This window comes from Lactuca virosa, chromosome 7, assembly GCF_052849685.1.
Source record: "Lactuca virosa cultivar CGN04683 chromosome 7, Lactuca_virosa_CGN04683_v6, whole genome shotgun sequence".
Lineage (NCBI taxonomy): Eukaryota > Viridiplantae > Streptophyta > Magnoliopsida > Asterales > Asteraceae > Lactuca > Lactuca virosa.
Genome location: NC_136432.1, coordinates 226,123,917 through 226,150,488, shown reverse-complemented (window position 1 = coordinate 226,150,488; position 26,572 = coordinate 226,123,917). Strand labels below are relative to the sequence as shown.

The window sequence follows — 26,572 nt, the reverse complement described above, 5'->3', positions numbered from 1 at the left end:
CCAGACCTCAGATTTATCTTGGAGAAGCAAGATGCTCCCTGCAGCTGATCAAAGAGATCATCTATTTGCGGAAGGGGATAACAGTTCTTCACCGTTAACTTGTTCAACTCCCGGTAATCAATGCACATTCGGTGTGAAACATTCTTTCTCTTGATGAATAAAATCGGTGCTACCCACGGAGAACTACTCGGACGGATGAATTGCTTGCCTAGCAGCTCCTTCATCTCAGGCGGTGCCAAACAGTACGGTGCCTTGGCAATAGGGGTCGCACCTGGCACGAGGTCAATCCTGAACTCGACCTGCCTCACAGGAGGCACACCGGGTAACTCCACTGGGAATTCATCGGCAAACTCCCTGACCACCAGAACCTTTGAAACTGAAACATTATCCCCAACCCGCGTATCCACCACATAAACTAAATAGCATGCACACCCGTGTTGAATATACTGCCGAGCCCTGGCTGCAGAACAAAACCCTGAACCCATCCTGGTTCCCTCTCCGTAAATAACCAATTCTCCCCCACCTGGGGTTCGAACTACCACACGCTGGCCCTCGCAATCAATCATAGCACCAAAACGGCTCAGCCAATCCATACACACAATCACACAGACATTCCCCATGGGAATAGGGATCGAATCTATCAGAAAGGATACCCCAAAGATCTCCAGAACGCAAGGTGGATATAAGGAAGAAGCAGAAACCCCGTGTTCGTTGGCGATAGAAACTCACAACGGACACTCCAACTCCCCCAAAGGCATAACAAACTTATGAGTTTTGAGCACTATAACAATCCTATGGTGCACATACAACCCTGGATGCTTTGGGTCTAAGTTTTCTCAACTTATACATGCAATTTCATTTATCCAAAGCATATACCCTAGCTAGCATGCAACATAAGAACTAGTTAGATGAATACTTATTTGTTGTACAACATAAGAACTAGTTAGATGAACTAGTTAGCTAGCATGCAATTGGAGATATACAACATAAGAACTAGTTAGATGAATACTTATTTGTTGTACTTGTAGTTCATGGCCTTTCAAGAGCTTAGTACCTCAAGTGTGATACCTCTAATGTGTTACAAACACCAAAAGCAAATGGAAGCTTGTGACAGAGAGGTTAGGAAGCACAAATCGGCTAGGGTTCCACCTTGGAAGAGATTGGCCGATTTTAGGGGGGTTAGGGGCTACATTTATAGTGTGGAATTCCTAGGGTTTCTTACATGTAAACCCTAATTCACCATGACTCTTCACATTTCTTAGACCCTTTGGACTAAACCTTCATGGACTCTCATATAGGCTTAGTCCATCCCTAATCAACATGAATCATTAGCCTAAACTATAAGTATTACTGATTTACCTAATCAGTCCCCGTAAATTTAATCAGTCTCTTTTGATCACTAAATTAATTCCAAATTAATTCTTGATCAATACCAATTAAATAATATGATTTCTCAATTAATATATTATTCATATAATATATTAATAAATCACAAATAACCTCTTTCTCAAATGTCCATCCTATCAAATTGCTCCGGTGAAGGCAACCCAAAAGGACCATGCTATTATCGGGTCAAGACATACCAATTATAGTTATGGGCTTAGACACCTAATCCAACAGTCTCCCACTTGGATAAGTCTAATAACTATAACAGCCAATGTAACTTCAAAATCCGATTAGCAATCGTAGCTCTCAAAAGCCGTTGTCGAACCCTGACCTAGTCAATGACACGTCCTTTAGATAAGGGATCATATAATCCTCTGTTCTTCAAGATATCGTGTGGACAAAGGCATGGGACATAGTCATACTTATTGTCCAGCATTTTGTTTCCTGATTTCTGATTTGCTTGAAATAGAACTTAATTGAACACATCAATTAAGTCCTGACCGGGCCCGAAACATAAGTCAAAAACAAAATCATCGAGGGGCTCATGATATCGCTTTTAACCCTCTTAGGATAAAAGGAACATATAAACTTCAACTTATATGCTTGTACTAATTACTTGTTAAATTATACACAACAACACGTTTTATAACATCAAGTTACTGATGCGTTTTCGTATTATCAATGCACAATCAACTCGTAATTAACAACTCATATATCTTGGTTTGAAGACTATACGATATGATCGTCTCACAATCACTAGTGATAAATTCCATGAAGTGATTCATGTGAGCGTGGGTTTAATCCAATACTCAAATCTTATTTCAGGAGTACTCATGAACGTTGTAGCAAACTTTTGCTATGTCTAAACACCTGAGACATTCTACAAGACAATTCATGACACTCTTACCTAATAGCTTACTTCCAAAGTATGATTGACTGTGGATAGTTCGAATAATCATATTATTCTGGAAGTCAAAACATGCAAAAGTGAAACATAAAATAAACCATTAACAAAAGACAGTAAACTTTTACTTATAAATAAAACCCTTATTATTTAATCATATAATGTCAATTACATTTATTTATTACAAGTTTCAAACTGCCTATCTAATCACTAAAACTAATATGTCTCTTAGGCCAATGCTCTTAGCATATTACAAATGCTTAACCCTACTCAGTCCCTTTGTAAGGGGATCTGTTGGGTTATCCTCTGACGATACCCTATTCACTACGAGGAGTCCCTCTTCTACTCGATGTCTTATGAAGTGATATTTTATGTCGATGTGCCTGGATCTGCCATGATCCCTCGGTTCCTTGGTTAAGGCGACTGCACCCTCGTTGTCACAGAAAATCTCCATGGGCTCCTTTACGGCTGGTACAACTCCAAGGTCTCCGGTGAAGTTCTTTAGCCATATTGCCTCCTTCGACGATCGCTTGCTGCTATGTACTCTGATTCGCACGTTGAATCAGCTACAGTCTCCTGTTTGGAACTTTTCCATGTTACTACTCCTCCGTTTAGGGTAAATACCCAGCCCAACTGAGAGCGGAAATCATCTCTGTCGGTCTGAAAGTTGGCATCACTATACCATGTCACTCTCAAGTCATCACTCCCACCGAGAGTAAGGACCCAATCCTTAGTCCTCCGCAGGTAGTTAAGAATGTTCTTTACTGCAATCCAGTGTGCTCTACCAGGATTCCCTTGATATCGACTAACCATGCTCAAAGAAAAAGCCACATCAGGGCAAGTACATGTCATAGCATACATGATCGAGCCAACGGCGGAAGCATACGGTACTCGACTCATATCTGCTATTTCGGCATCGGTACTCGGACTCTGAGTCTTACTCAGTTTGGTATTGCTCAGGATAGGCAATTCTCCTTTCTTGTAATTCTCCATGTTGAAACGTTTCAACACCTTGTCCAAGTAGGTACTTTGACTAAGTCCTATTAGTCTTTTACTCCTATTTCTCAATATCCTTATCCCTAGAATGTAAGCAGCTTCCCCGAGGTCCTTCATAGAGAAACACTTCCCAAGCCAGGACTTAACTTCCTACAAGGTTGGAACGTCGTTTCCTATGAGCAGTATGTCATCCACATACAATACCATAAAGCTAACTATACTTCCATTAGCTGTGACATACACGCAGGACTCATCATCACTTCTCGAAAATCCAAACTCTTTGGCTTTCTCATCGAAACAAAGATTCCATCTGTGAGATGCTTGCTTTAATCCATAAATGGATTTCTCAAGCTTAGACACTCTATTAGGGTACTTCACATCTACAAAACCCTCTGGCTGACTCATGTAAACATCCTCAACCAACTTTCCATTAAGGAAAGCGGTTTTGACATCCATCTGCCATATTTCATAATCATGAAACGCAGCTATGGCTATCATAACCCTTATAGATTTGATCTTCGCTACTGGTGAGAAGGTCTCGTCATAGTCAACTCCAGGAGTTTGAGTAAAGCCCTTCGCAACCAACCGTGCCTTATATGTGTGTACTTTCCCATCCATGTCGGTCTTTTTCTTGAAGATCCACTTGCACCCGACCGTCTTACGACCTGGTACATTGTCAACCAAGTTCCAAACTTGATTGTCATACATGGACCGAATCTCGCTGTCCATTGCCTCTTTCCACTTTGCAGACTCTTGGCCCGCCATGGCTTCCTTGTAGCTGTTAGGTTCATCCAAATTTGTCAGTGTACTATCACTGATAAACATATCACCTTCAGTTGTTTTATGAAAACCATATAACACAGGTGGAACACTAACTCTACCGGAATGTCTTAGAGGTACGAACTCGTCAACTGGTTCAACACGAGTCTCATCCTCATGTTGATTGCTAGTGTTAGAGGTTCCTTCATCGTTTAACTCTTGAAGCTCTTCAAGGTCAATTTGCCTCCCACTATCCTCTTGGCATATGAGTTCTCTTTCATGAAAGACACCCCTTCGTGCTACGAAGACCACGTTCTCACTAGGTCTATAGAGCAAATATCCAAAGGATTTCTGTGGGTAGCCGATGAAAATACAATGCTCACTACGAGGTTCGAGTTTGTCATGAGTCTCTCGTCTTACGAAAGCCTCGCAACCCCAAACCTTGATATGCGCTAATGAGGGAACCTTCCCTGTCCACATTTCGTGAGGTGTTTTGGAAACCTTCTTAGTTGGGACTAGATTAAGGATATAGGCGGCAGTCTCTAAGGCATACCCCCAAACTGAGATAGATAACGAAGCTCGATTCATCATGGAACAAACCATATCCAACAAGGTTCGATTGCGCCTCTCAGCCACACCATTAAGCTGCAGTGTCCTAGGTGGTGTCAATTGTGAAACAATTCCACATTCTTTAAGATAGTCGTGGAACTCGATACTAAGATACTCACCACCTCGATCGGATCGGAGCATCTTTATCTTCGTGCCCAATCGATTCTCCACTTCTTGCTTAAACTCTTTGAACTTTTCAAAGGTTTCCGACTTGGGCTTGATTAAGTAGACATATCCATGTCTACTATAATTGTCGGTAAAGGTTACATAGAAGTTAGCATCCCTTGTGGCATATCTGAAGGGCCCACACACATCGGTGTGTATGAGATCCAACAAACCCTCACCTCTTTCACATGTACCAGTGAAAGGTGACTTGATCATCTTTCCAAGCAAACAAGATTCGCACGTGTCATCCGACTTTAAGTCAAATGACTCCAACACTCCATCCTTTTGGAGTTGGGTACGTGCTTCTTGTTGACATGTCCAAGACGACAATGTCACAAGCATGCTTTGTCCAAACCATTGGACGAGTCAATATGCAATACATTATTTCCTAAGTTGTCTACAACCATCACAGTTTCACATATACCATTACAAGGCAATGCTTCAAAATAAAAAGTACCATTATAAAAAGCATTTATAGAACCAATTTCATTGTTAAATGAAAATCTAAAACCTTGTTTATACAAACCATGAAACGAAATAATGTTTCTCTCCATATCAGACGAGTAGCAACAATTATTCAAATATAACTCTAACCCATTACTAAGCAATAAAGAATAAACTTCAATCTTGGTGACAGGCGATGCTTTCCTATTCCCCATGATCAAGTTCATCTTCCCGTGCTCCACATCCCTACTTCTTAGACCCTGCAAATCAGAACAAATGTGAAAACCACATCCTGTATCAAGGACCCAAGAATTAGCATGTGATGAGTTCTTAGATTGAATAGTGTGAATACCTGCGAAGGTGGGCATTATCTTCCCATCCTTAATGTCCTACAAGTATTTGGGGCATCTTCGTTTCCAATGCCCTTTTTCATGACAATGGAAGCACTCTGCTTCCTTTGGCTTGGATGAGGGAGCAGCAGAACCACCTTTGGACCCACTAGAAGAGGATCCATCACGAGACTTTCCCTTTTGATTCTTTGTAGGAGCTTTCCTTTTCTTTCCTTTACCATGTCTAATTTCCAGGACTGGGGCAACAACAGTAGTAGGTACAACAAACTTTCCTTTTAAACTACTTTCAGCAGTTCTCAGTAGGCCATGAAGCTTGCTTAGAGTGACTTCCTCCTTATGATAAGTCATTCTAAACTGATCATAACAAGGAGGCAAGGAGTGTAGGATAATGTCAATAACCAACTCTTCGTCGAAATTGATATTCCACTTTAGCAAGCGGTCCACATATCTTTGCATATTTTGCAAGTGGGCCGTGATGGACTCTCCATCCTTCATTTTTGTTGTTGTCATGGAGACAATGATTTCATACCTTTCTTGTCGAGTACTTTCATGGTACCTTTCCATCAAGTCTTGGTGCATCTCGAAAGGCCAGAAGTCCTCATAGGATTTCTGAAGCTCAGAAGTCATAGTGGCTAGCATGATGCACGACACCTTTGTCGCGTCGTTCTCATGAGCCCTATACTCATCCAGTTGCTCAGGAGTAGCAGTTTCTTCATCAATCTCCTTTAGCTATTTGTCGAGGACATATTCCTTTTCCTCATAGCGAATGGCCATGCAAATGTTTCGAATCCAGTCATTGAAGTTCGATCCATCGAAAATGACCCTCCCACATAAGTTCATGAGGGAGAAAGAGCCAGAAGCATTTGAGTTTGAAGCATTGTTTGAAGTAGACATCTGAAAAGAAAGAGACAAGTTTCATTAGATAGGAATTCCTTAATATGACACCCAAATGAAATATTAAGTCTAGGACCCAACACAATATTTCATAATTCGGAAGAGGGATGTTGTAATCCAATTGCAAAATATTTGAAGGTAGGTAAATGACAATTCCCAATTTCACCACCCAAAACTAAAATTTAAAGAATTCAGTTTTATGAAATTCCTAGATCTTTGAGATTCATTGAACTTTTCAATGGCATGTTTAAATCTCGATTATGCCCTTCAAGTTTGTGAATGGGATACCGAGGATCACAAACAAGGTGTGAATAACTATGCAAATTTGCTTGGTACTCTCGAGTCATTTACCACCTAATCAATGTGCCGGTTAACCACACACGCTCCATTGATCTATGACAATTCTCGAGCTACCGTTTTCCACCCTTGTTAGTCCATATTAGTGTATCGGTTAACTACACACGCTCCACTAACGACTTGACAAGGTGCAAAGTGCAATTTCATGGAATAGAACCATTTTCACATTTTTCCTAAAGTAACTAAGATTGGGAATTTAGAAAAACATTTAGTTACTTATATAATTATCATTACACTTTTTAATGAGAATTAATGTTCTATCCTACCCGTTCCACTAGTCAAGGATGCGGTGGGTGAGAGTGGACACCCATTCAATCGCCATTTTATAGGCAATTTCCTTATACCCCCCTTATAGACCAGCTTCGTGAATGAGGCCTATTAACGGTAAGACTGACTGTCTTATATATATATATATATATATATATATATATATATATATATATATATATATATATATATAAGTATTAAGCTTTTAATATTATTATAGTATAAGGGTTGAATTTTAGACTTTTAAAATTCTAGATTTTAGAATTTAATGTTTCATAATTAAGAATTTTCAAATTCCAAAACTTGAAGGCAAATTTTGAAACTCTTCAAAATCATTTAGATCAATTTTTTTTAAACTAATAGAATAATCATATCATTTTATTCTTACTAATTTGACATAATTCAACTCATATAGCAAGACAATTCAAATCAAATAACACAAATAATCAACTTATCATATAATCAAATAATCATCTTAAAATTTGACAATTGTCTTTTAATTGGATAAGGATAATCACTACCATATCAGAAAAATCAAATTTTATGATATAAAACAGTTTGTGGTAATGATCCTAATCCAATTATGGCCAAGAAACTCAAAAAACTGCAAACAGATGATCCAACTCGTCGAGTTCATGGCATGGAGTCGTCGAGTTGGACCAACTCGTCGAGTTCCCTCATGGGACTCGTCGAGTCCAGTAGTCAGAGGAAAAAATGAAGTTTTTTCAGCTTTGAAAATAACACAATTGCATCAATATAACAGAAAACACCCTAGGCTCTGATACCATTGATGGATTTTTAGCACTATAACAGTCTTATGGTGCACATACAACCCTAGATGCTTTGGATCTAAGTTTTCTCAAGTTATACATGCAATTTCATTTTTCCAAAGCATATACCCTAGCTAGCATGCAATTGGAGATATACAACATAAAAACTAGTTAGATGAATACCTCTTTGTTGTACTTGTAGTTCTTGGCCTTTCAAGAGCTTAATACCTCAAGTATGATACCTCTAATGTGTTACAAACACCAAAAGCAAATGGAGGCTTGTGAGAGAGAGGTTAGGAAGCACAAATCGGCTAGGGTTCCACCTTGGAAGAGATTGGCCGATTTTAGGGGGGTTAGGGGCTACATTTATAGTGTGGAATTCCTAGGGTATCTTACATGTAAACCCTAATTCACCATGACTCTTCACATTTCTTAGGCCCTTTGGACTAAACCTTCATCGACTCTCATATAGGCTTAGTCCATCCCTAATCAACATGAATCATTAGCCCAAACTATAAGTATTACTGATTTACCTAATCAGTCCCCGTAAATTTAATCAGTCTCTTTTGATCACTAAATTAATTCCAAATTAATTCTTGATCAATACCAATTAAATAATATGATTTCTCAATTAATATATTATTCATATAATATATTAATAAATCACAAATAACCTCTTTCTCAAATGTCCATCCTATCAAATTGCTCCGGTGAAGGCAACCCAAAAGGACCATGCTACTATCGGGTCAAGTACATGCCAATTGTAGTTATGGGCTTAGACACCTAATCCAACACAAACTCCCTACTAAAAGTCTGAGAAACAAAGTAACGACCCGCACCTAAGTCGAACAACACTAAAGCAGGCACGGAGTTCACTAGGAACATACCTAACAAGGTACACAATACACACATATATATATATATATATATATATATATATATATATATATATATATATATATATATATATATATATATATATATATAAGCATACCATAACCATAATCAACAAAATAATAGATAGAAACATACCAGTCACAACATCTGGAGCTACTCTAGCCTCCTCGGCGATGATATAAAAAGCGCGACCTCGAGCCTTTGGGGGCTCCGCCTTCCTCTGTCGCCTATCAGTGATCCTCAATGTAGCTGGCGCGGGGGCCTGCGCTCGCTTGGTGGCGAGCAACGAACAGTTGACCTTCACATGGCCAACCTGATCTCAATGATAGTAAATCCTCATACTCTGAAGTGGGGCTGGCTGGCGGCAGTCCCTCGCATAATGCCCCTCCTTGCCACATTTGGGGCACACACTACCAGATCGACATGTTCCGTCATGAACCCTTCCGTACTTCCCACAAGCGTGGCCTCGTTGACCTCCAGACCCAGAATCAGCGGCTTTGAACCGCTTTGGTGCTGGCAGCGACTGTGTCGGGGCCGGTCTCTGCTCTCTCAACTGAAACTCTATCTTAAGCTCACGCCGCCTGGCGGCCTCCTGCAACTCCAGCAAAGAATCACACCGCTAGGTAGAAACAAATTGTCTGATATACGTCTTGAGCATGCTCAGATAACGGGTCATCTGAGCCTGCTCTGAAGCAAACTCAGGGCAAAACATAGCCCTCTTAGTTAATATCCAGGTGATCTCCGTTACCGACTCTGATCCCTGCCTCAGGTCCAAAAACACCCGAGCCAACCTCTCTCGCTCGACCCATGGAACTTATCGAGTACTAAACATCTTCATGAACAGAGCCCAAGATATCCGCAGCCCTTTGCTCAGCAAAATACGATCCCGTAACAAGTTTCCACCAATCTTTCACTCCGGACCTCAGGAGGTTCAGAGCGCAGCTGACCTTCTGGTCAGCTGGGCAAGAGCAGGTGAAGAAGCATCCCTCAACATCATAAGGCCACCTCATGGCTATGATCGGGTTCTGAACTCCATCGAAAGTTAGGGGCTTTGTATTATCGAAGTCCCGATACTGAAAGGCTCATCCTGTCCCAACACTTGCAGCCGCCACGGCTGCGGAAGCCGCAACAGCAGCCGTCTTAGCAATGGTTGTGTATCGATCATCAAAGAACTCCATCATCGCGGTCTTGATAGACCCGAACATCTCTGGAATCTGCCCCCAGACAATAGCAACCACCTCCTCGTGAATGATCTCCCTGATGCGGTCCTCTGCCAATGCTGGCCCACCCTGATTACCAGAACCTGATCCCGACTCAGATCCAATCTCAACTCGTCTCGTAGTCACCATACTAAAATACAGCAGGAAGATATCAGATAATTCACATATCATAACAGGGAACCAAATCCCAATGAAGCCCTATGGGTTGTGATTCCTTGCTACGCGTATGAGCCCTGTGCTTTTAGTAGTACGGTCCCATACTACCTTCCACACCTACCCATATTTGTCTCAAGGATCATAACAACACCCTAACAATACTCATAAGCATAGCCGAACACTCCATCCTCACTCCCTAGAGGAAGGGATAAACATCTCACAACTGGCCGGCTGACCCCACATTACTTATCCGTGAAACTTCCACTAACCCTGCAACACTTGTGTATGTTAGCCATACATAACACTGGACCCTATAGACATCTGAATATCTGATCCTGCCCTAAGCCCTTCATCAAACAAGAACAGGAAATAAGGCCAGACCACACATTCTCAGGATATAAGATCTTAGTTATATATAACCATGATGCATACACTAAGCAACTACTGTAATGATGTCGACTCCATAAAAGAAAGGCCCTAGGCTATCAGGCATCATAAAATATGGCAATTCTAACATGCAATTCCTTAAGATCCCTAGCCTACCACTAGCATGCTGTTCTAACATTTCACAATATCAAATAACAATATGGTATTTTGGGGTCTACTTACTGGCTCCGACTGATCGTACACATCGCATCCTCCTTGAGTATTTTGAAAACCATTTTAAAATCATTTTGAAAATCCTTTTTTCCTTAATTTGAGACTGGATTCACATGAGTGATCCTCCAATTCAGTCAAACCAAGGCTCTGATACCAACTTGTAACAATCATAAAATTCTTGAAAACTTTTAAACTTTTTAAACAAACCCAAAACCATAATTTGTTTACAAATTGTTTTCAAAATAAAGTTCACATCATAGAATTCCCAAAATCGTAAAACAAAAATGAGAGGAGGTGCACAATCACACCATCACCTTCCCGCGATCCTCTGAGATACCTGAAACACAATCCAAAATTGTAAGCCCAAAGCTTAGTGAGTTTCCCCCAAAATACCACCACAACACATAATCATAGATATCACGACAACAACACGCATATAGAACCTTCAGCATGTATGGACCGCCGCACCGGGCCTTCAGCCTGTCTGGACCGTTCTCCGGGCCTTCAGCCTGACTAGTCCGCCTCACAGGCTTTCAGTCTATCCGGGCCGCCCTGGGTCTGTTGGCCTTCAGCACAAAGCAGGACCGCCTCAACCCAACCACACACATGTCGACATATACATAACTCATAAAGATATAATCAATCAACAGAAAAGCACATATCTTACAGACCAATAAGCATAACATTATCCTATCTACCAGGATACAGATCTAACAGATCACTATAATACTAAATCATGCAATAAACAGGATACCCATCCCAAAAGGGACGACCTTGGTGCTTTCGACCCAACAAGTATAGTGAGGAACACTCACCTCTTAAGTAGTGCAGAACTGATAAGGTCTAACTCCGAATCTCAGTTCCCAACTCAAATGCCTACAACCACCATGTGACCAATTCCATCAAAGCCCCGAAATACCCAAAATGCCCTCAAAAGTCAAACTTGGTCAACCATGGTCAAAGTCAAGTCAGCGGTCAAGGTCAACAATCCATGTTGACCCAACTCGTTGAATGCACCAATAAACTCGCCGAGTTTCTCCAACAATTCTGAATCGGGACAAATCAAACAAACACGCCGAGTTGGACCAACAACTCGCCGTTTTAGTTCAAATTCTAGCAGGTTAATACATTAAGCCCTTTTTATCGAATCTAAGGCTTCAAAACGTAGATCTGATACCCTGGAGCTGGAAAACCACGTAAAGTTGCCAACTTTACGTCCATGCATGCCAAATGAAGCTCTAGAACTCAAGAAAGGCTTAATAAAGGACTTAATGCATGAATGAGGCCTAGAACCTACTAGAGCTTGCAACTTTAAGCCAAATGTAGCCACAAAATGGCCAGATCTAATGTGACAACCCATGAAATACTCAATTCCTTGAATAATCTGCCAATGAGCCAAAAATCACAATAAAACTTTTGAAGAAGAAATCTAAGCAATAATAAAGCAATGTATAGACTTTATACCTCAAAGAGACTGCAACAAGTGGGGAGTTTCTTGATCTATAGCCCTCCTTCCAAACTAGACACTTCAAACTTCAAGGCTCCTTCAAAAGAGTACCAAAAATCCACACTCAAAGCTCTCCACAAGCTCACACACTCAACTATGGGAGATGATACACGAAATTAGGGTTTCTCGACAGAGGAGGCAGTTAAGGAGGCCAACCAAGGGACTTAAGGCCTTTAAATAAGGTGCAACACCCTAAAATTAGGGTTTCCTTCTCAGCTGCCAACACGCCGAGTTGAGGCACCTCGACTCGCCGTGTTGGTTCATTAATATCCGCGGCCAAAAGTCATCTCAACTCGCTGAGTTGAGGCTTCCAACTCGCCGAGTTTCCAAGGACCAACATGCTTAAAGAATAAATGTCATACCTAGGATCGGGATGTTACAAGCGTTGAGCGGTATAATATTTAGTTAAGACAACCTTATCTTCGGTATCTAAAACTTCAACTTCTATCAAACGTCATTCTAAAACTGAAATAAAATGCTTTATATGGTAAATTTTATTACTTCATACAAAATTGTTCATAGTTCATGGCTTCTGTTAACTTGAAATTATAGCTGGAAAATGGCTCAACAATATTTGTTTTCAATTTTTTATGTATCAGATATATAAATTGCTATTATATTCATTCTTGATAACAAAAACCTTTTCAACCTTATCTTAGGTATCCAAAACTTCAACTTCTATCAATTGCCAGTCTAAAACTAAAATAAAATGTTTTTATGTTAAATGTTATTAGTTACAAAATTGTTCATAATTTATGGCTTATATTAACAGAAAACCAGAACACATCAAACAAATAAAAAAAAAGTCTAAATAAAATATAAATTTCGATTATATTTATTCTTTATTACAAAAACCCTGTCATGATAATCTAAAATAAAAGGGGGGAAAATAAATATCAACTAACTTTGTAGCAACATATGTCGCTCCTTGATCGACTTTTCAATGGACATAAGAACATCCATCAAAATCCTCATTGTCTGACAAATCTTTGTTCTTTCGATCAATGAGCAACACTTTTAATCTTAAGTGCTTAGGTGAATCAGATAAATACTTGATTTCCTCCAACAATTTATCCTTCCCTTCATACTTTTCACTGGCGTCACTACAAACCTTCCCGATCTTCTCCTTGACATTTTTCTCGTTGTCGGGAGCATGTTGTAGCACATTTTGTAGTTGGTCAATTTGGTGAGAGCATGAGTTTCCATTTTTTCGGGGACTAAATTTTATTGACAGAGTAATCAAAGTAGATAAGGTAGATGTAAAGATCAAAACTAAATAAATGATAAACATATATAAAAATGTTTGTGACAACTCGAAATTTCTATCTCGTACAGTCATTCAATTCAATCAAAGTCAGACTCGTTTCTGCTATCTTTTAGCATTGTTTAGAGTCCGTTTGAGTGTTCTAAGCCTAGTACATTCAAGGTTTGGGTTTAGGGGTGAGTTAAATTAAGTTCTTCGTATAACATTCGAGCCAAACACTCCTTCAAGAGGAGTGTACGGCCGTACACACGAGTGTACGGCCGTACACTCAATATGGCCGTAAACTCATGCCCATATATAAGCTATTCCCTCATTTTTCACACTTTCTCACACACTCAAGTCAAGAAAACCGGTTCTCTCTCAAGTATCATCAAGATTCTTCATCCTAATCCTCCAAAAGTGTAAGTGATTCTTTATGTACTTTGTTATACTTGAAAGACCACTAGATTCAAGCCTTGATTCTTCATGATTCAACATCCCTTCATGATCTTGAAGGGAGTACGGTCGTGAACCCTTCATAGGTTCATTGGCCGTACACCCCCCAAGACCTTCCAAAATGAGAGCTTTGTCCATCTTCTTGTTGTACATTTGACACACTAGTTTCCCCATCGATCAAACACCCCGTTTTGCATGCTTCTTCCATATGTGTACGGCCGTACACTCTATGACCGTACACTCTATGGCCGTACACTCCATGACCGTACACCCAATGGCCGTACACCACATTGGCCGTACACATCTTGGCCATACACACCCTCGTGTGGCCGTAAACCCCTTTAATGCAATCACATGTGATTGTAACACTTCAATTCAAGTGTTTCCTAGTCCCTAAAGTGGTTTCCTATCATAATTAGTTGTTATATACACTAATTATATCCATATACGTGTCATTATATGATTAATAGGATCCGTTTGTGCTCAAGACTTCACTTGACACTTAGCATCCTATATCGACCTTTCACTCGAATCACTCACTACAGGTGAGTTCATACCCCCGTATTTTCATAGTTTTTACTGTTTTAAGGGGGGAATACAAGTCTAACACAAGGATTTTGTGCTATAAACAAATGGTTTCAAATATCTTATCATAATGGATTTCAGTTATCATCAAATCAAATAGTTTTCAATGATTATATCAAAATGACATCAAGTCACCAAAATGTATTTCAAAATATTAAACTTCTTTTAAATATTTTTATAAATAAATAAGATTTAAAAGGCTTAGGACTGATAACCCACTTTGGTTCCGTTTCCTTGTTTGGATGTGAGATTATAAGCATCAGTTATTTGTCCAAGTGTCATTTAAATCTTACTTATATATAATTGCATATGTATACAAGTATTAAAGTTAGTTCATTAAGTTTCAAATACCATTTGTAACATGTTGAGCAAGGGGTTGCATTCATGAATACTCGGTATCAATTCAGAAAGTACATATAAATTATAATAGGTATAATTTATGATTCACAGAACATTAATTCATGATTCAAGTATACTAAAGTACATTGTTTTACAAGAACAAAGGTTTGATTCAAAACTAATCAAGGATATACATCTTTCAGATACATGTTAAGAATACTAATTCAAGAACATACTATCAATCATTTATTTCAGAATGATTGGGTTTTCATAACTATTATACATGTAACGTTTATATGCTTTTTATGAGTCATTTGATACAGGTTGTTTAATTCATTTAAATAATATAGTTAAAGTCCTGACATTATAACCAGAATCTCCAGCCGGGGATCGAAACAATGTGTGTATAGATTTATATTGGGATTGACAACCCCGCACTCGGACTGCTAGCTACAGTCAGACATACACGCCTATGAGTGACAATTGTTATCAACAGCTTTCAACGCCTTCAATGCGTTGGGTCAGACCATCTAGTCTTAGTATGGTTATAATAACTCATATAAAAGATATTAACAATACGTTAGTGTATAATGAACTAAACTTAAGTACATTTTCAAAGTACTAGTTTACAAGATACAATTTACAGTATTACATTACAGTTTACAATAACAGTTGATGAAACCAGGCACACTCTCAGATACAAGTTTACAAAAGGATTAAAAATACATAACATTGGTTTACAAATAGAACAGTTTTATGTAATTAAAACTACTTTTCATATACAACAGAAAATATAAGATTTTCTGGAACAGTTTACATATTCAAGAAACAGAAAACATTCTTTCAAACATAAATAATTATGCACTCACTCAACTTTATGTTGATACTCTCTTTTCAAATTACTTGTATTCTCAGGGAACTAGTAGACAGGTACTCCCCGAGCTTTTGAGAAGATGGAGCTTTTATGTGTCTTATCTTCTTCTTTTGTATAACTATTTGGTTTCAGTATACAATGATGAAACACATGTAAATACTTATATTTTTTAAATACAGTGGTTGTTTGTACTCTGATTACTATAATGCATGTGTTGTGATACTTCAAATGAAGTCCTCCACCCCCGGACGTTTCCGCCGTCTGGTTTGGGGGTGGGACAATGTGTGTCGACCTCTTCGAATCCATAAGACTCTTGACAACCGAAAAGACAAAAATGTAATTATGACTACTATTAAATGGTAACTAATCATGATCAACTTTATCTAGTGTTGCAGAAATCGCCCTTGGTGGTCAATTAATCGGTGATTAATCGCTTGACGACCTTAAACCGATTATGATTAGAATGTTTGACGAAAATTGGTCAAAATCGGTCAAACTCAGGCTTGGCGGTCCTCGACAGTCATATGCTGAAAATATTTAAACCTTTGGCCTATAATAAGAAAGGTCCATTAAGACTCAGAAATTCATTTTTTTTAATTTTCAAATATTACACCAAAATTTTTAAGTTTCAATTTTTTAAGCTTTCAAATTTTAAGATATTATACTAAAATTTTTAAAACTTCAAATTTTTAAAATTTAAAATTTTAAATACTTATTTTTTAGGATATAATATTTTTTTAAATAATTTTATTAATAAATTAGGGCCCGCAATTAATCGCCGATTAATCCCTGTAAGTCCGATTAATCGCTTAATGCCTGTCAATCGCCGAACGATTTTCACAACCTTGACTTTATCATAAGACGATGACCGCTTTGCAACTGAAAAGACTCAATATAATGATGATTACTCTTTAATATATCAATATGAGATAATAATAATGTGCATAAATTTACTAAACACATTTCCATTTTTCGGGGCTTAAATTTTATTGTGAAAATTAATCAAAGTACATAAGATAAATGTAAAGATCAAATTGATTCTATGTAGTAATGACTACTCTTTAAAATAATAATGTGGATAAATTGAACAAAAGTAATCAAGATATATGAGATAAATGTAAAGATCAAATGGACTAATGTAGTGACACTTACTCATTGAAATAATAATATAAGATAATAATAATATGGATAAATTGACAAAACGTATTTCCATCTGTCGAGACCTAAATTTTATTGAGAAAAATAATTAAAGCAAATAAGGTAAATATAAACATCAAAAGTAAATAGATAATCAAAATATATAAAATATGTCTGTCGACCTCTTAGAATGGTAACAAATTCATATTTAGTTCATAGAAATAAGAATGTGCGGTGTTTAACAGTCACAGAAAAAAATTTACAACATATGATACTTGCTAAACAAATATTACATAAAAGCGTTTAAAAAAACCACACCACACAATCACAACAAACATTCAAACAAATTAAATCACCATAATTCTTTTCAATTATTTCTTATTTATCAATTTCTCATTTTCAATCGGTAAAAATTATCACGAACAAAGACATAGACGTTTCATCATTTGAGCAATCCATTAAACTTCCATATCAAACTATTCTTATCGGTACCAAAAAGACAGTTCCATGTCATGATCAAACAACCAATGCAAAGTAAAGTAAGAAATATAGGGTACCTTAATTAACAATGTTGTTCAATTCCAAAAAAAAAAAAACTCACAACTCAACAACTATATAAATAAATGAGAATAAACAAATAATTTGTTGAAATTATTCAAGACACCTCATTTATACACCAAAAAAGGACCGATTACAATGACAATCAGAAGATTAAGCGCTGCAATAAACATACAAACATAAGACGTAAGTGCAACTCATCGATAAACCATTTCCAATTGAACGACATGTCAGAAACGGAACGACCATTACCACATACTATTTGTTTTTTTTATTATTTATTTTTATTTATTATTATTATTATTATTTTTAAATATCACCCAATTATACATGCTACCTTTGATAACTCATCAAAAATTGAAGTTACAAGATAAAGATCCCACCTTTGTTAATCAATCGACCGCCGTCTTGACGGCGTCTTATGAGGTAGAGTGCATTAGTCAATGTCAACCTACAGCGACCACTTGAGACGACTTTCATTTGCAACTGCGTTTCTTTCTTCCACCGAAACACTGTTCAATTCCATCGAATCATTGCTTCCCTCACTAGATTCAGTGCGAGTACAATAATCTTTTACCCCCCTTTTCTCATCATCAATTAACCTTCAATTTCCCCAAATTAATGCAACAGCCGCCGCCGCCGTCGTCGTCGTCGCCGCCAAGACCATCGATGACTCCTTTTAAGAAACGACTTCTCCATAGAGTTGAAGACTCCACAAGACGTTACCTGTCTCCTACTGGTACTATCTGTATTCCTTTTTGGTTCTGTGTAGGGAAAATTGTTCATAATTATACGTAGGGGTTTTTAATTAAAACCCTAGCAATGAATTTTGTTACAACTCAATTCACGAGCGTAATTCTTAACCTTCAATTACGAATTCGTTGAATTCGGTTCAAATTAAACGGGCCGCAGCTTCTTTTTTTCTTCTTTCCGAATTTAGTATGTTTTATCCATTAAATGCTCAATTCTGAACTCCTTATAGACTAGGCTTTTTGAATTTATCAGCTACAAGACTATCAGAATTTTGATTCAATATTAGCGGCTCCATTAATATATACAATTACGTGGAGTGAGTGATCTTTGGTGTTCATAGGTTGATTCATAATAGCAATCTTTTGTTTCTCATCATGATTCTGAACTGTTTGTTCTCGATTTCACAATCTTGCTCCGTTTATCTATCAGATGAAAAGGAAGATGAAGAATACGCAGTGGAAAAACAAGAAAGCCTGCAGATTGAATACAAAAATCCCTCTTATGAGGTAGAAGAAGATGAATGGGCTGGACAAGGAGCCGAAGAAGCTCATGGAGATAGATTTGGGGGACAATATATAACAGAACATGATGAAAATGTTGATGAGGAAGAGTTAAGCGAGGATAATTTCTATGATGAACATGGTATGGATCAAGATAGTTACAAGAAAGAACGCCATGATGTGGTTAGAGAGAGACAAAAGAAGAAAGAATTAGAAGTATTTGTTGGTGGATTAGATCGTGATACAAATGAAGTTGATCTTAGAGATGTTTTTAGTCAAGTGGGTGATATTACCGAAGTGAGACTCTTGATGAATCCAATGACTAATAAAAATAAAGGCTTTGCTTTCATAAGGTTTGCAACTGTTGAACAAGCTAGACGTGCTCTTAATGAGCTCAAAAGACCAATGGTATTTACTATTTAACTATTCATTCATCTTTTTCTTCCTTTCTTTCTTTTTATACAATCAAGAATTGAATCTTTGATACATAACAATATAACATAATTTCAGATTAATGGAAAGCAATGTGGAGTCGCTCCAAGTCAAGATAGTGACACTTTGTTTGTTGGTAACATTTGCAAGACATGGTCAAAAGATATGGTATGTTGAAATTTGAATGTTCTGTTTCTTTTATATTCATTTGGATTCTTTATTTTGCTTTTGTGCTTTATAGTCCTTTATCTCATTTCATTATGGGATTTTGGGTGTTGTTGATTTAGCTTTTGACTTTTGGATTATAATAACTGAGTTTTAACTTTTTTCAGTTGAAGGAAAAGCTAGTGCGATATGGGATAGACAAATTTGAAGAGTTGACATTAGTTGAAGATGTGAAAAATGAAGGAATGAATCGAGGGTTTGCTTTCTTGGATTTTCCATCAAGAGCAGATGCATTAGAAGCTTGCAGACGTTTGCAGAAAAGAGATGTCATATTTGGAACTGATAGAACAGCTAGGGTTGCTTTTGCTGACACATTTATTGAACCTGATGATGAAATCATGGCACAGGTAAAATTTTCAACACATTTTATGAATCTTTTCATGATGATTTGTTGAAGTTTATAATTGGAAATACAGGTGAGGACTGTGTTTGTTGATGGATTACCTCCTTCATGGGAAGAGGATATTATAAAAGATCATTTAAAACAATTTGGGAAAATTGAAAAGGTTGAACTTGCTAGAAATATGCCTGCTGCTAAAAGAGATGATTTTGGTTTTATAACATTCAGCACACATGAATGTGCAGTTTCTTGTGTTGATGGGATTAATGATTCAGAGCTTGTTTTCAGAAACAAGAAGGTTTGTTACTTCTTACTCATTTAAGTCATGTTATAAACAAGGGTAATTTTGTAAAAAGTCATGACATAATGGGGGAAAGACTCCTTTGCTGAATTTCTCATCTAAGGTTTTCTTTCTGAATTAAGTAAATATCAGATTACAAAAATAAAAACATAATATTTTGGATGGTTTTCCTGTTTAACCACTAATACTTAAAGTTTTATAGTTTTATACAATTTATTAAATTAACTATTTTGACATTCTATATCATCTTTCAGTTTTTGTTATATCAGATTTCACTAGTAATTTTCCAAATCAACAATCTGACCTTCTATAAAAAATGGTTAATTTGGGAAAAAAATCTGAAACCTTTATGATTTGATTGTAAAAAAAAATATAAGGGATTTTATTTTTTCATTTTCTCGGAAAAAACCCTCAACTTTGTTTTTTTTTTTTTGAAAAAAACCCTCAACCTTCTAACTGCTTCCAAATAAACCCTCAACTCTTTTACTTTTTCTCGAAAAAAACCTCACATTTTACAATTTCTTTTGGAAAAAAAATGAAAAGGTACAAGGTCTTTTTCAGACAAAATAAATAAATTTGAGGTTTAATCTTGAAAAAACATAAAATATAAGGTCTTTTATGAGTTAAACCACAAGATTACCAAAAATATAATGGTTTTCTCACTTTCTGTAATTTTCCCTTAATTACTCAAAAAAGAAATATACCAATTACCAATATAAACTTAATCCATATTTTGTAATCAACGAGATCTATAAACTTAATTATTCTATAACTTAAAAGATCCAAATAAAGTTTTTTCAAAATAGTAATTTCCAATTTGTTTAGGTGAAAGTTAGAGCAAGGCTATCTAGACCTCGCCAGCGAGGCAAATCTGCTAAATATGCAAGAGGAGGTTACACAGTTGGAGCAGATGGTTATGGAAGCTACAAGGGTGGCTCATGGGAGGCTGGTGGTGGTGGTGGTGGTGGTAGTGGTTCTAATCGTATGGATTCTCATAGGTTCACAGACAGAGGTAGAAGAAGCATTCGGGATAGAAGTCCATATGAAGGAGGAGGGCGTAGAAGGTCATTTGACTCTCGAGTTGACCGAGTTGACCGGGGATATGATGTGTCTGTTTCTGATAGAACTTCTAACAGAAGACCATATACATCTACAGATAGATCTATAAAACGAAGATCACCAGGTATATGTTATAGAATAATATTTTATTTATTTATTTATTTATCTGTTTAGTTTATTTAGTTTTCTATTTATAGTTTTAGACATGGTTCATTCCATTCCTTTGTGATTCCATTCCATCATACCAAACACTGGAGTGGAATCACAAAGGAATGGAATGCATCATAACATTTGATTATCATGTATGGTTGTTTGTTATCCATGATTATAAAACTAAATGAAATGAAATTGATAAGCTTCAATCTAATGAAAAAAAATATATTTTTATTTTTATTTTTTAGATTATGAAAGGAGCAACTTTAAAGCAGATTACACAAGGCAAAACATGGGAATATCTTCTTCAAATGAGAGACAAGTGTATAGAGATTCTTATTCTTCACGTGGATCTGGATACATGGAAGATTCTTCTAGAACTATTTCTAGAGTTTCTGGTAGAAATTCACATCTTTATAATGATGATGATGATGATGAGGATGATGATGATGATGGAAGAAGATATATGTATGTAGATCATCCATCAAGATTCAATGGTGGTGGGACACGAAACTTTAGTTCCACTTTAAAGCGACCTTACTCTTCAATTGTAAGTCAATTTTTTTTTTTAATATTTTGTTTTATTCCCATTATACCCCTGTTCACACAATGGTATGTTTGTAGGAGGAACATCATCCTCGTTATAGGAGGCAATCAAGATCAGATTTTGAGTATGGAAATAGTTCTGATTTGGTGTATAATGATCGGATTTATGGAAATGAGCCTACAAGGTTTGTCTTTTTTAAATTTTTTTTTTTTTCAAGATTTTAATTATGGTTTTTTATTATTTTTTTATTTGCAACCAACCAATCAGACAGTTTATTCAGTAAAAAAAACAAGACTTCATTCTTGCATCATTTATCCATTCGAAAATAACAGATTTTACATATAAGTTATATTGGAAATTACAAAAAAACCATTAAATTTAGGCAATTTTTTGGTTTAACAACTTGTACTTTATTTTTTCAGTAAAACAAAAAAGTTTCATGCTTTTTTTTTTTTTTTTTTTTTTTTTTTTTTTTTTTTTCAATTTTGGAAAATTACCAGTGAAATCTTTATCCTTACATCATTTATCCATTAAAGAAAAAGATTTTACACTAAAAATTAAATTGGAAATTATGAAAAAGAAAACATTATATTTTTGGCAATTTTGCAGTTTAACCACTTATACTCTAGTTTTTCAGTAAAACCAAAAAGTTTCAGTTTTGGAAAATTACCGATGAAATCTTTATTCTTACATCATTTATCCATTCGAAAATAAAGATTTTACACTAAAAATTAAAATTGGAAATTATGGAAAAAACTGGCAGTTTTGCGGTTTAATCTCTTATACTTTATTTTTTTTAGTAAAACCAAAAAGTTTCACACTTTTTCTCATTTTTGGAAAATTACCATTGAAACCTGATATAATATGTCAAAAATGGTTAATTTGGAAAAAAATATATCAAACTTTTATGGTTTTATTGGAAGAAAAAAATAATAATAAAGTACTAGTGATTAAAATTATGGTTTTATGCAGACAAGTCCCAATATTTTGGGAATTTTTTTGATAAAGCCTTAATTTTTTTTGCACAGAAAAATCCCGATTATTTAACATTTTGCCCAAACAAACAAAAAAAGACATTTTTTATATTTTAACAGGAAATAACAGATTATGGGAAAATTGATTAATTTCTATAATTTGTTTTTTTGTAATAAACCGTAGAAAAATTGATTCATTTCTCTGATAATATACGCATTTGCTAGGGTGGCACGTGGGTCCCGTTCCGGATACAATGGAAGTAATCCAAGCCATTCTCATGGAGTATATGACAAGAATACTTCCAATGGAGGATACAGAAGAGGTATCAAATTTTTTTTAGAGTAAATTACATGAATGGTCCCTATGGTTTAAGGTAATTTGCACGTTTGGTCCCTAACTTATTTTTTTAACTCAGAAGGTCCCTACTGTTTGTTTTTGTTACAGGATTGGTCCCTGTCTTATCTAAAAAGTCTATTTTGCCCTTGATTTTTAATTTATTAAAATAAACACACCCTAACCCCACTCCCCTCACCTTACCATAACTACCCCACCATTTTTTCCTACTTAAATAATAGTCTTTTTAGGTAAGACAAAGTCCAAACGCGTAACAAAAACAAACAGTAGAGACCAAACGCGTAACAAAAAAAAAATAGTAATAGTCTTTTTAGGTAAGACAGGGACCAAACGCGTAACAAAAACAAACAGTAGGGACCAAACGCGTAACAAAAAAAAATAGTAATAGTCTTTTTAGGTAAGACAGGGACCAAACGCGTAACAAAAACAAACAATAGGGACCAAACGCGTAACAAAAAAATAGTAATAGTCTTTTTAGGTAAGACAGGGACCAAGCGCGTAACAAAAACAAACAGTAGGGACCAAACGCGTAACAAAAAAAATAGTAATAGTCTTTTTAGGCAAGACAGGGACCAAGCGCGTAACAAAAACAAACAGTAGGGACCAAACGCGTAACAAAAAAAATAGTAGGGACCTTCCGAGGTAAAAAAAATAAGTTAGGGACCAAATGCGCAAATTACCCCAAACCATAGGGACCATTTGTGTAATTTACTCTTTTTTTTATTATAATTTTATAATTTTTTGATAATTTATCCGAACTTTTCCCTCCAAATTTCTAATTTATCAGTGGAGATGAGCAATGAAGATCCAGAAGAGCTGTACCCTAGATTTGGCAGAGATCGTGAGTCACGAGACTACATTCCTTCACGATCAGATGTACTATTTTTTTTTTATTTTTTTATTAAGAAAAAGATATATTTATTTTTTATTATAAACTTTTATTAATATAATCCGAATGTTATTCAGATGCGTGGAGAATCATTCTCACCTGTCTACTCGAATCATCGTGTGGCTGATGATTACTACTAAGGTGAGCTCTTGATCTTTTTTTAAAAAAAAAAAATATTATTTTTTTACCTTATTTAGGTAAATAAATAACAGAGAGAGAAAACAGGAGGCCCGAGAATTATTTAGAGGTTTAAATCAGTGGTTGAGTTTGGGGTTGTGTATTCAGATATGATGAGACGGAGATTGTGGTTACTGGTTATATGTATGATTATGTTGTTGAGATTTTAATAAGAAGTAAGAACACATGGTTTTGTTTTGAGATTGCATCACTTCACTTGACTTCACATACAAGATTATCGGGATTTTATTTATGTATTTTCTTAGAGGATTTGTATCATAAAAAACTAGATTTTGAGATTGTTTAATGAGATTCAAGAGGATATTCTTTTATTCTTTATTGACACCAAGGATCTATACACAAAGGATTTTGAGGAGATATAATAATGGTGGGATTATAAGATTGAAGCTGCATATACCAAGTATTGATGTGAGGAGAAACGAATATGAGACTTTTAAGGATGGAAGGGAGCGACATTTAAAAAATTGAACATTTGATTAAAAATATGGTAAATTGTATCCTTGAGGGTCCCACACTGCTTCATTTTTGAGTTGTTTGTGCATCGACTTCTGGTTGTTGTTGGTTGTATGAGTTTTGATTGGATATGTAACGATAGAAGTTGTAAAAAGACCATGAAAATTAGGATGGAAGATCGGTTTGACTCATCATCATAGATCGAATAATGTTATAATGTTTTAAAGAGTTTGATTCCATATGGTTTCTCAAACACCATTTAACTTGGTGTTCATGATGGGTGACTAAAATGATCCAGGAAATTATGGTCTAGGTATTCTCCAAAAGAGTGAAGTTTGTTTTTTTTTTAGATAATTTTAACAAGACAAAATTACATAAATGGTCCTTATGGTTTCTTAAATTTGTATGTATCTTTTTTTTTTTGCATGGTTCTTAGTGGTTGGTCCATGTGATTTTATTTTGTTAGAAGTTTGTTTTGAAATTACTATTCTAGCTCTGAATAGATTTTTAATTAATTCATTTTGATTTGTATTAATATTTATTATAAAAATATAATTACCTAACCTTAATCCCCTCTCAATGGCCGTTGTCTCATCCCATCCATCGTCATCTTTTGTGAACACTTAGACGCAACCAATTATGACATCGTACTTTCTCCTACTTGATTTTTGTCTCATGACGATGCTGGAATCCCTCGTTAGTTATGCTTAGATAGAAGACGAAACCAATACTTAAAACGATGATGAAAATTATGATGCTAGAGAAGGTGAAGATGGTTGACCCACATGTTGTCACCAATGTTGGAGATCCCTTGCTCAATTCTATAAAGAATACACCGGTGTTGAAGAACCCTATTATGATTTCTAAAACACACACCGATGATGATGCTGGCGAATGGCGATTGTTAATAGCGATGCCGATGCTGAAGAGCCCTTGCCAACCGCTCATCCTTCCCTTCTTAATTCTTAGCCCCAATTACAATGTTGTTTTAAAAAAATCCGTCTCCCGGTTGTTTTTAGAGCTATATGTTTTTTGAGTATAATTTGTAGTATCCCAAACAAAATGACAATGCGAAATTAAAAACATCAACCACGATTCAAATAATTATCTGCAAGTAAAATGGTTCAAGTCTAAGTATCGTTATTGATTTGCTTGCAAATACAAAGACCTTTAGATTAAGCTCAACTGAAGTGATGTCATACAAACTAGAAGTTGACAACGTGATGACAATCAATCTTGAATATCAAGAATATGATAAGAAAACAAGAACAATGATAACTTAATCGACAAAAAACAAGAAAAGATAGATGTGATAAACAATCTAGACCTATAGATTGAATATCGGTGAAGACAAATCAAGACCTATTAATTTGAATTCGAATCAATCTAGAATACGCATCCTAGAATTGACAAAGGGCGAGCAAGCAACTCAAAAGAACACAAAAGCTCCTTAATTCAAAATTCGACAATGCTTTATAACGTTTGACAAAAGGGACTATTTATAACCTTATGCCCTTACAATGGCTATAAAATAAAAGGAAACTAATAAATAAAAGGAACCTATTAATAAAAAAGAAACTATAAAAATAAAGGCTAAAAATAACTTAAAAGTGTCTCTAGAATCATCCAGCTTTAAGTCCATACAATAAGCCATGTAAATCCCTTGTACCATTGGTCCCACGTAGCTTTCACACCCAACAACTTGTACCAACCCTTTGGAACCAACATGTCAGCAACAACCCATTGGAACCAACATGTCAGCAACAACCCATTGGAACCAACATGTCAAGAACAACCCACCATAACCAATAAGAGTCCAATGGGTTCCGAGATTCGCAACTGGTCAGAAGTGGCTTTCGTTTGCAACTGACAGCACTCCGAAACTCGCATCGCACTTGAACCCATTGCGAGATTCACATC

At 36.2% G+C, this 26,572-nt stretch overlaps 1 protein-coding gene across 3 annotated transcripts; it reads left to right on the top strand.

Annotated features, from left to right (window-relative positions):
* The first annotated feature begins 17,895 nt into the window (after positions 1-17,895).
* LOC145124326 (uncharacterized) lies at positions 17,896-24,379 on the top strand. 3 transcript variants are annotated; one of them, XM_079059622.1, is made up of 12 exons: positions 17,896-18,212; positions 18,656-19,134; positions 19,237-19,326; positions 19,491-19,730; positions 19,800-20,021; positions 20,850-21,207; positions 21,485-21,786; positions 21,861-21,967; positions 22,983-23,080; positions 23,900-23,988; positions 24,079-24,142; positions 24,227-24,379. In XM_079059622.1, exons 1-11 carry the CDS (start codon positions 18,095-18,097, stop codon positions 24,139-24,141), a joined length of 2,166 nt encoding a protein of 721 aa, XP_078915748.1. In that variant the 5' UTR covers positions 17,896-18,094; the 3' UTR covers position 24,142; positions 24,227-24,379. The 3 variants fall into 3 exon arrangements, with proteins under 3 accessions (XP_078915748.1, XP_078915747.1, XP_078915746.1); XM_079059621.1 differs by having other exon boundaries at positions 24,214-24,379; XM_079059620.1 differs by having other exon boundaries at positions 17,897-18,212; positions 24,079-24,379.
* Positions 24,380-26,572: the final 2,193 nt, after the last annotated feature.

Bases quoted from the DNA above. Each gene is read 5' to 3' on its own strand.
- LOC145124326 (XM_079059622.1), top strand. From the start codon at position 18,095: ATGCAACAGCCGCCGCCGCCGTCGTCGTCGTCGCCGCCAAGACCATCG. The intron at 19,135-19,236 runs GTATTTACTATT...ACATAATTTCAG, and splicing joins ATGAGCTCAAAAGACCAATG to ATTAATGGAAAGCAATGTGG. The intron at 23,989-24,078 runs GTACTATTTTTT...AATGTTATTCAG, and splicing joins ACATTCCTTCACGATCAGAT to ATGCGTGGAGAATCATTCTC.